This window comes from Genypterus blacodes, unplaced genomic scaffold (assembly GCF_046128005.1).
Source record: "Genypterus blacodes isolate CSIRO-AG114 ecotype Tasmania unplaced genomic scaffold, CSIRO-AGI_Gbla_v1 ptg000214l_1, whole genome shotgun sequence".
Taxonomy (NCBI): Eukaryota; Metazoa; Chordata; class Actinopteri; order Ophidiiformes; family Ophidiidae; genus Genypterus; species Genypterus blacodes.
This window is the reverse complement of record NW_027467013.1, coordinates 1,500,799-1,511,447: the sequence shown is the minus strand read 5'-3', so window position 1 is coordinate 1,511,447 and position 10,649 is coordinate 1,500,799. Positions and strand designations below refer to the sequence as shown.

At 44.5% G+C, this 10,649-nt stretch overlaps 1 protein-coding gene across 2 annotated transcripts; it reads right to left on the bottom strand.

The window, feature by feature from the left end:
• Positions 1 to 1,863: 1,863 nt before the first annotated feature.
• sp3a (sp3a transcription factor) lies at positions 1,864 to 10,649 on the bottom strand. 2 transcript variants are annotated; one of them, XM_076169969.1, is made up of 6 exons: positions 10,456 to 10,649; positions 9,982 to 10,079; positions 6,897 to 8,109; positions 5,002 to 5,188; positions 4,724 to 4,920; positions 1,864 to 3,940 (listed from the first exon to the last, which is right to left on the bottom strand). In XM_076169969.1, exons 2-6 carry the CDS (start codon positions 10,048 to 10,050, stop codon positions 3,648 to 3,650), a joined length of 1,959 nt encoding a protein of 652 aa, XP_076026084.1. In that variant the 5' UTR covers positions 10,051 to 10,079; positions 10,456 to 10,649; the 3' UTR covers positions 1,864 to 3,647. The 2 variants fall into 2 exon arrangements, with proteins under 2 accessions (XP_076026084.1, XP_076026083.1); XM_076169968.1 differs by having other exon boundaries at positions 10,484 to 10,649.

Genomic DNA, 10,649 nt, shown 5'->3' with positions numbered 1-10,649 from the left:
CAGCCAAAAAGCCTGGATGAGAGTGTGAGAGGAAAACCTAGCTGAGGAGACTGAGGAGAGAGAGACTGTTGGGCACCAAGGGAAGAAAAGGAGCTAAAATTCCATGTTGGCAATCATTTTGGCAAATCATAGCTGCAAAACAAAATGAGGCGTTCAAAGAAAAGAAGGCAGCGTCTGCAGAACGGTGAGGGACATTGTGCCGCACGCGTTTAAGAGCCCAAAACTCTGCAGGGGGAGAAACCAGGAAAAACATCAAACCCATGGAGAAAATTGGGTCTCGGTTGCGAGTCAAGAGGTCATAAATCCCAAGTTTCAGTTGGATTTAAATGTGAAAGACAGAATGGTGAGATACGGAGCGCTTGTGTCAGTTTCAGCTTAGTTCTGAAGAGAACATCAGGTGGGAGGGGGGGAAGGGCGACACTTTCCGAGCACGTCCCACGTTTCTAATTGCCGCCATGTTCTACAATTTCACGGCTGCAACCAGGTCACACAGAAACCGTCCCAAATCTATTTTTAAGGCATTCACCTTTTTGCGAACTGCCATGCAGCCCAACCTGGGAGAGAGAGAGAGAGAGAGAGAGAGAGCACGATCCTCTGAGCAGATCGTCCCTGAGGTCTGTGGATCAGAGATTTCATTCCTGCAGGGGAGCAAAGATTATTACAATATTCAGATTACCAAGCAGGGGAAATTAATTGGACTAATTAACATACAAGTAAATGATGATACCGTTAACACATTTCATTAACTCAAACTGTCATTGGATGTTCCTGCTGCACTTGGTATTGCATTACAATGAATCGAATTCATTAAATTATGCAAATGAAAGGTAGGGACAAAATGGACGAGTCCTTTTAATGTTGTAGACCAGGTTTCTCTGACGTGATTTCAGACTGGAGGAGCATGTGCTTTTCACTCGGATTTACCAGATGAAGCTTTTCACAGACTATCATTATAATTATGCTCATAGGCACTAAAACCAGGCAGGCTATAAAGGCATTTCTAACTCGCTTATGTAGATCGCTCGTCATATTAGGAGGGGAAGTAGTGGTAATGCTTCATTATTGAAACCCTGCTTTATGTATCGAAGGTAAAGAGAGGAGTATACGTGTGCTCGGCCTGTTTGATGGAAGATCAGTCAGTCAAAAACAAGTTATAATTATTTTTTGGGATCACGATGAAAGCTATAGTTCCTTGACATTGGTGTGATTTTAAAATCTCTTAAGCTTTGAGACTCATATGTAGCTGTCAATCATGCGTCACATCGTCATTCTAAATTGTAGAAAACTTTCCAAAGACGTGAAATATGTCTGATGCATTCTGGGGAAATCTGTATAAAATGATTCACAAAGCTTTGACATTAAATGAAGTAGTTTAGATTAATCAAAAAACAAAGGGACCTTCAAATTGCCACGGTTCAACAAGAAGGCGTTACTGAGACAAGTTGACAGGATTCATTGATTGGTTGATTCATTAATTGTCTGGTAGTTAATGGATTATTTTGAATGGTTAGGAATGGAACTTGTTTATTTAAGGGTTATCAATGTGAGTGACCCCACCTCACCCTGGACTGCTCTGCTTTGCGTACAGTACTCAACCTGATGATGAAGGGTAAACAACTTCAGTGTTGTCGTACAGGATTGATTGGTGTCGAGTGTTGGCGGCTCGTCTTGACCTCTGCAGCCTGGCAGGATGGCCGGTGGGGGCGGGGGGGTCAAACGTACCTGGAGTCCTGCTGCCTTGGCTGTAGTGACATCTGCTGGACTACTAACTCAGGGTGGCAGAGCGTCCAGGGGGGGAGAAGGCAACCAGCAACATGACTACAAGTCCTCCGAAAGACAAAGAACAAAGATTTCAAAAACAAGTGTACTTCTCCACGTTTTAGTCCTTTTAGTATGAAATATCAAGCTGCCGGCAAAAAGCAGACATTGTACAACCATGATACATAAGAGAAATTAAATAAATGTGTGTTACATAAAGGTTTGAAAGATGTTATAGTGACATATTGATGCAAAAGCTTGAGCAACGGAATTTCAGAACAAGGGAAACTAAAGGTACAGTGTTTAGTCCATGTGATGGCTTCTTTCTGGGAGAATCTTCGCCTTTATGTCCTAAAGAAATCAAATGTTCCAGCAGTAAATTTACTCCTCAGTGTTTTATCATTTCAATGCAATAGTTGAGTTGATACAAAACAAAGAAATAACAAAAAAACAGAGCAACATGGAGGAGGGACGAAAACCAAAAAGACTGAAAAGAGAGAGAGCTACACAAAGACAGAAACATTGTACATGTATGGACACATTTTTTAAAAAGGACAGCTTTTTGGGAAGTATACAAAACATTTCATACAAAAGGGATATACGATAAAAATGAAAGTGAAGAGAAGAAGTGATGTTTAATGTACCGCCTTCAGGAATAAACTTACACCATTCCAACTGACTAAAAAAAGGGGCAGAATGAGCGAGATAGATGAGGGAGGGAGGGGTGGAGACTACCAAGCTGTAACACTAAGGTGAGGGGGAAGGAGGAGGGAGAAGACGAAGGGGGGTCTTCAGAAGCAAAACAACGGGCCGACATGATCCGATCCCACAAGCAAATGTAACATGACGACAACTCAGCTTTTGGTCCATCAAGTAACATTTCATCACAACATCCCCAGGCTACAGGGCTGATTTACTGTAGTACGCATGATCACACAGTACTGCAACACCAAGTCACCCTGAGTTTGTAAGAAATTTGGCAATTACGTCCCCCAAATGGCTTTTTTTTCTTTATATTACAATGCATTTAGTTTTTGAAGTACTTTAAAAAACTTTTACAAAAAAACACATCAGAATCACAAAGCATGAGGTCGCCACCAGTCTGGACCTTCATATCACAAATTCTGTCTTTCTTCTATGTAAAGCCTACTATAAATAGCTGTTCAGTCAAAATATTCGATACGCATATAATGTGTATCATATCAACAGTATATGTTGAAGAGGAATGACGATACAAAATATTGATTGTTTCTCATTTTCACCTGCAGAACGCTGCAGCTGAGAGCAAATGAAAGGGAGGAGGGAGGAGGGAGGAGGGAGGGAGGAGGGAGGAGGGAGGGCCTGCTCGTCAAGCTAAAGACACAGAAAATAGGCATAATATTAAAAAAAACAAACATAACATGAATAAGTGTGCGCGCGCGCACACACACACACACACACACACGGACAGAGTCATATTACTTCATTTGAATAAAATTAAATCTGTGGTGAGATTTAAGGAGCTTGCTAACAGAGGACATGATCACATCTCCACCTGCTCTACTTACCTTCTCTCTGGATTTGTGTTAAAAACAAACGCATCATTAATGAGTCGAGTCAAAACAAAAACGGCAACCTATGTTTCCATCTACACAATATTGTACAAAATAAGGCATTTCATTGTGTACTGCAATCGTGTCTCTTTGCTCCCGTCTCCTGGTTTGGCCCCGCCCCCCTCCCTCCCTCTCCCACCCCAGGGTCCCTCAGTACAGACTGAGGGGGGGAAACGTGGCCTGGCTTTGTTTCTGTGTTAAAATATATATTTAGTTTTGCTCCAAATCTTGAATAAAAATGCAGGTAGGAGTATATGAGAGAGGCAGAAGTCAGAAGTTCATCGGGCGGAGTGCAAATCACTCCATGACTTCGCTGGCTGCTACGGTGGTGACGAGCTGCAGGGGGATCTCGGCGTTGCCCAGGATGTCCTGGGCGTTGCTGGAGCCCTGCTGGATGTTGGTGAGGATGAGGGTGGTGCCGCCTGCTGTGGTGATGATGCTGTCCGAGGACCCCGCCGACTCCATCTGGGCCACCACCGCGCCGGCAGAGTTCACGCCTTTTTTGTTCTGATGGGTTTTAATGTGCTTGGCCAGGTGGTCGCTCCGCATAAAGCGCTTGGAACATTCGGGGCAGACGAACTTCTTCTCTCCTATCAACACAAGAACACACGTTTGGGAGATGTGAGAAGTGTTTGATGATCAGGAAGCAGGACGTGGAACATGGATTCAGATTTGCCTGTTAGACAAAATTAATAGAGCCTGAACAATGAACATAATAAAGGGGGCCAACAGTTAATAAATGGATTTATACTTTAACTGACCTGTTGTCCTATACGACATAGAGCCAATGTTTATTAACCAATTTAGCTGCTGAACATCACATCAACCTGTCACTGAAGAAAATGACAAACTGATGCTGTTACTGAAAATGCATCACTGAACACAATCCTGGATCCTTGCTCAGTTCAAAAGTAAGAGTAAGAGTGAAATTAAATCTCAGAGAGCAGCAGATAGATCACTCTCCCTGTCCACTGATATGGGCAAACTGCAGAAATTCAATACAAACATTTCTATACAATACATCCAGGGGGTCACATCCCACTTGGCAGGTGTGAAGCAGATATAGATCTATAGATGTGTTATGATGTGCTGTTGGTATTTGGGCTCTATGTTCCACAGCTTTCATGACCAGAGTCAAATATTCTGACCACAGCAAAAAGTAACAACAGATTCTATCCAATCCTTAATAAGGCACACTCGTCTTACAGCTACAACCATGTGAGCTTAGGAAGGAGGAGCATAGTTTCTTCTTCTGTGACTCACACAGAGCGAGGCTGAAAATTAACACATTTGACTCCTACAGCTGAGCCGTAATGACTCACAGCCAGCCATGTTTCCCTGATGTGTAAACACTGATGGAGCAGAGAGGGCACCTGTGTGTGTTCTCCTGTGTCTCTGCAGCTCGTCGCTGCGCGTGAACCTCTTCCCACAGAACATCCAGCTGCAGACGAAAGGTCGCTCCCCCGAATGCCAGCGCAGGTGTGCTCGCAGGTGGGATGTCTTCCCGTACACTTTCCCACAGCCCACGATGTGGCAAATGTGCTGCTTCTTCTTCCCCATGCCAGACCCTCTGCAAAACACAGGAAAGGCCAGTAAGGGTCTCTGCTCTTTCATTACCCTGCACCTACTGCGCGTACAGACGAGGACTCACCTGCCGCCCGACTCTTTACAGTTGGGGCACGTGCACGCCACCCGACGCAGCCTCTTGCCCTCCTGGCCGAACTGATCGTCGTCGTCCACCAGCCGCACGCGCAGGTGGGACAAGTCGCTGGTGTTGAGGGTGGAGTCTGAGCTGAGCTGCCACTCCCCAGTGTCAGGCTCCTCTTTTATCTGGATATCTGGACAGCGGGAAGGCAGCAATTTACAAAAACAATCTGCAGAATGTAAACAGTGCAAAGCTTTATCATCGTGTGGGACCGACCTCTGACACTCATTTCGTATTACCTTCTCAAATATGGGGTTTTGCTTGTGCCATGTCATAGAATTGTAAATTGAGTAGCGTGTTCTGCATCATTATAGCTGGAACAAATATAAATTCTAGGCTGAAATACGTGTGAGATAGAAAATAGCAGAAATAAGATGGAGATAATAACAGGAAAGTCTGAAGTCATTTCAAGCCCTGCGGCATATTCACATACACACACATCTGTGTTTAGGTTGTGCGGGACAGTTGACAGGGAGCCAGTTTAACACGTCGAGCAGAGGAAGAGCACGTGACGGACAGAGTCGACACGCGAGAGCGTAACTTCAACTTAACCGACACACAGCGACGTTATTACAAGATTCGGATGAAATGTAACACGTGTTATGTTTTTGTTAAGTTACTCTGCATTTAGTTGTTAGTCTGTCCATCTTTCTAGTAAAAGTAAAGTTTGAAAAAAAGTTTGAAACTAGTGAAACGCTGTGATACCTCAAGTATTTGGAGTTGCTGCAGTTTTTCAAAGTGGCTGCTGGGCTCACCTCAGCCACTCCACACAACTCTGAAGCTTCCAATCATCATCTTAAAAAACTATACGTTATTCTTTCTTTCTCAATCATTCTGCATGTCAGGTTCCTGGTCAGCTGTCAGTGTAACCTGGTGCTTATCACAGAGAGAAAGTGCCGGGTTTTGTATAACAGAAGGAGGAATATGAGCGGCTGTGGTTTGCAAGTGTGCGCCACAGAACGATGGCCGGACAGAATGATAGCCGCCCTCAGTCACTCAGGGTCAGATGCACTAATGACAGAGTGGATCATATTCCTGACTGGCTGCTTAATCTGGACATAATATGAGTTGTTTGTTTGTACGTTGCTTGGTTTCACATAACGCCAGAGCTTTGGCTGTTTTTGTCGCTTCTTATACAATTCCCAAACTTCAGCTTGGCCTTATTTGTATGGGGGTGCTTCTAGTGGACCTCAGGAGTACAACACAGACTCACACTTGTGGTTGAGAACAAACAAAAGCCACATCATCAGTAGCATCCCTGCAACCTGAGTGGAAACTAAACGACGGCACCTCTGCAGTGCGTCTCCTGGTATTTGATGCTAATACCATCTTACTTTTCAGCCACTCACTTTCTAGGTAGGTCTCAATATTGTGACTGTGTGACATCAGCAGTTTAGCATTTCCTCATTAGCAAACCATTTAGAATCATCTAACAATGAACAGAGTTTATTTCCTTGGCAACTGCTGACATTACCAAAAAGACACCAAATGGACTAAAAAGGGTTCGGGTACGTCTTATATGTAGTCAAAAGAGAGAATTAGGTAATCTTATTCAACACTTAAGATTCTGATCAGTTACTCACAGGGGAATAGACGATGTCATGAGTGAGATCAATACTACGGCACAATGCTCACACAGTTCCTTCACAATAAAATGTTATTTGAAAGCAGTTTCTTAAAAATTGACCATTTTCAAAGCTAAAACAAAGACCAAAAACTACACCTTTAGCTTTTGTGTACATAAGGACTTGTAATATAAGGAAAAGCTGATCTTAGAAATAACCTCAGACTAATTTGATCAAAGGTTGAAGAACAGTTGTGACAGTGACGTATTACCGTACCTCCAGTGTGTATGTTCCCTTCCTGTTCGCCCACTGAGTTGACAGTCACCGACTGCAGGTTGGGGATCTGCCCTGTGCTGATGCTGACTGGATTGGAACCCAGTGACAAGGTCTGGACCGGAGCCAGGGTGATCTGCTGAGGCGTCGTGGTCGGCAGCTGGAGGTTTTGCAAGTTCTGCACCCCCTGCACCTGGAAGGTCTGCCACTGGATCTGGCCCGACGGCGTGACCGTCTGGGCTTGGATAATGAAGGTCCCTGGATTAATTAGTTGCACGTTTTGCAAACTCTGCCCGCCTGACTGGACCACCTGACCGTTGCTGGTCTGAACAGGCACCTGTTGCAACTGAATGATGGACTGAGCTGAAGACACCTGGATGTTCTGGTCCTGATTATGTTGTATGAAGCCTTCTTGGAGACCAGAACTCGAGTCGGCTTGTTCTGATGACAGTGAAGTGTCTTGTGTCAACAGACCTGATTCGTTGACTTGCTCGTGCAGCTGAGAGGAAGACGTTGGCACATAGATCTCTGAATCTGCATTGGAGTTATTGATGGGTAGCGTCTGTGAGAGGTTATTGCCCGTCTTGGCCAGGTTATCTGAGTTATCCACAGGCTGACCAGTCATAATGAGTTGGCCATCAGCGGTTACTCCTGTCGCTATGGTCTGAGCACCAGACAGGCCGAGGGAGTCCAAGTCCACACTGTTAATGGGAACAAAGGTAATGTTCCCAGGCAAACCCACAGGCACATTAGTGACAACCTGACCCTGGCTGTTGAACGTGGAGCTGCCGATAGAAACCCCCTGGATATGCTGGAGGTTACCAGTCTGTGTCATGAGGTTCTGGTTATTGTTAAGAATGTTAGCCGACGTCACATTGAGACCCTGACTACCATCGGGCAAGATCTGAATCTGGCAAGTGGCATCCTGACTCAGAGTAACTCCTTCCAAGGCAGCTGTGGAGAAGCTCAGCTGTCCATCTGCAGTCTGAATCTGAGGAATCACTTGGTACTGAATGTTAGGCACTGAATTGGCAGCGGAGGCATCTGTTCCAGATGTCACAAAAATTGGTTGACTCTGTAAATTCTGAAGAGGAAGAACATACTGTCCACTTGAAGTCAATATCCCTTGAATCATCCCAGATTCATCCTTTGATGTGGAAGTTAACACTTCCCATTTATCAGCACCAGTTAGCTGCACAGATGTTGGATCTGTTGTCTGGGAAAGACAAGGACTGACATTAACAAGTGCACAGATTAAGCAGCCGTCTTTGTACTTGATAAAATAGATTTAACATTGCAAAGAAATTACTCCAAAGTCACACAATAAAGCATTTTAAGATCACAGAAAAACAATACAGAAAATCTTTTAATACACGTCCTGCAGCTGTTTCACAATAAAAGCTTTCCTATAACGCTGCTTGTTTGAAACCTTTTCCCCCAATTCACAGCCGTGTTATAGTGTAGAACAAACACATTCCTGTTATTAGGGCACTGGATTTACAACACCAATAGTATCACCTGGGGACAACTGGAAAAATGAACCACAAACATTTTCTTAGAGATAAAAGAGCTTTGAAATTGTCAATAAATTCTTCACTGAACACTTAAACCTCATGAAGGCCCTTTAATACAGCATAAAGCTTTAAAGAAAGAAAGCAAACCTCACTGCTGCTCTGGCACTATTGAACCTGGCAGAGGTGCTGACAGCACCTCTATGCACTTCTGACCATGGTGACTCAACATTAGTGCAGGTGTTTGCTTGTAGCTCAAAGTGTGATGGCTGAGAATCCGACCCACTGTAGGGCGTTTCCACCCTGGGTCACGTGATCACGGTTGAAAACGAGAAGCTGCCACGGCGGATTAAAAAACACTGTATTGGATCAGGTATCATCGATCTTTGTTGTGCTTGTTATATTCATTTGTGGCCTCTGGCTTTTCTAAAAGAGAACAAGTCTGAAGCATTAAGCACTAAATGGTAGAGCTACTTTAATGGCCGAACTCTACGGTGCCACATTCATTCTATCTGGTGCATAAAGTAGACAAACCACAGCTTGTTGTGCTCGTTTGCAGCTAAGGTGACAGAGCCGCTCAGCCATGTAGGGAGCCGGGGGTGATAAAGAAACATCTGCTGTCCTTCAAAACTTTGTTTTTAAAGATTTGGGTTGATGCTCAAATTGTGTGACACACGTTCAAGCAACAGGAACGGAGCGGACGGCTCAAAGAGAATCGGGATGATTATGTTTAGGGTTTAGTTATGGTTAGACAGAGGGTTATGCAGCCTGCACACACTGGTTTATAGAGCTATAGAGCTGGATTTGGTGTCACATGACAACAAGGCTGACCAATCACATCCTTGTTGTTTGAACGTGGGTTGCAAAAAGTTATGCAGAAACACACAACAGGAAACTAAAGGAGAAACATGGAGGCAATAAATCCAGGCCACATTTGTGAAGTTCATCTTGTTGCTTAACTTTTCAGTGATGTTTACTGGTTATGAAGAACTGTGGACTTTATAATGTTCATTTAAACAAACAAACAACAAACAATCAGCAACAACCTCACCGCCTGAGTCAAGTCTGACCTGAACCATACTCAACACTTAAATAGATTTGTACATTTGAGAGGCCATTGTGCAGTCAAAGTCACATGTAATTAATTTGAAATAACTATTAGAGCACAGAAAACAAAGGCCATAGACAACCAAAGAGCTGCAATCCTTAAAAAAAAGGTCCTGGGACTCAGTAGTGATTGCAGGATCTTTTGTTTTGACATAAGATTGGGGTACTGAGGAGGTTGCGCAACAACATGGGAGTATTGGGACAGTCGTCATAGTGATGAGGGGGAGCTGGAGTGATGGACTCTGACTCCTTAATGTTCTAACACGGAGCCAACAGTGGAGAAACACTACGAAAAGGCGAAGTGTACGCATAGTAAGGGTGAAGCGTATTTAGTTTGAAGGTACAAATCCAGTACAAGGCCGAGAAAGTAAAAAAAAGCCGAGTGAGAACTCCCGTAAACTGTCACTTCACCTGTCAAACACACACAATGAGCCCGGGGTCAGACAGACGGACGGACAGACGGCTCTTACCTGGTGTCCCCTGCCGTCGTCCTGATGCATAAAGTTGCTATGACTGCTGTCTGTATCCCGGGTAGCCATGTCCTCTGGTTTCACCGGCTGCTCTGGAGCTAAATGTGGAACAGACGGAGGCTAACGTTAGCTAAACACACCGCTACTCACACACACACACACACACATACAGATAAGACAGCAAATCTGTGCCGTTAGCATGACGTTAGTGCGCTAACAACACGAGCACAGCCGCTGCTCTACGTTACTTTACCTCACTGCAGAAAACAGTAACGCGGCGGTGTTCAAGTTTAGCCGAGCGGACTGCAGGATGTGTCCAAAACAAGTTAAAAGCCTAGCTAAGCTAAGCTAAGCAGTGTTAGCCGCTCGTGCTAACTCAGTCGGGATGATTAGCGCTATCGCGACGAGCATCGGTACTAGCATGCTAACGAGCTAATTTAGCCAGAGGGGGTCTGAGATAGCTTGTTAGCTTACGTGTTTGAAGTCCAAGGTGTTTACGTACCAGTCATTGCGTGACTTGTCGTAAAACGGAGAGTCGAAATTGTCACACACCGCCGATCATTTTTAGCTAATTGTATTGATTATAGGCGCGCGGCGATAGGTGATCAGTGTCAAGATTTCTTCTATTTTGATTGACGGGCAGTAGGTAACACAAAGGGTGGGGCCTC

Coding starts and splice junctions, on each gene's coding strand:
- sp3a (XM_076169968.1), bottom strand. Junction 8,110..9,981: donor ACGACGGCAGGGGACACCAG/GTAAGAGCCGTC, acceptor TGTCTTTCCCAG/ACAACAGATCCAACATCTGT. Junction 4,921..5,001: donor TGTAAAGAGTCGGGCGGCAG/GTGAGTCCTCGT, acceptor TGTGTTTTGCAG/AGGGTCTGGCATGGGGAAGA.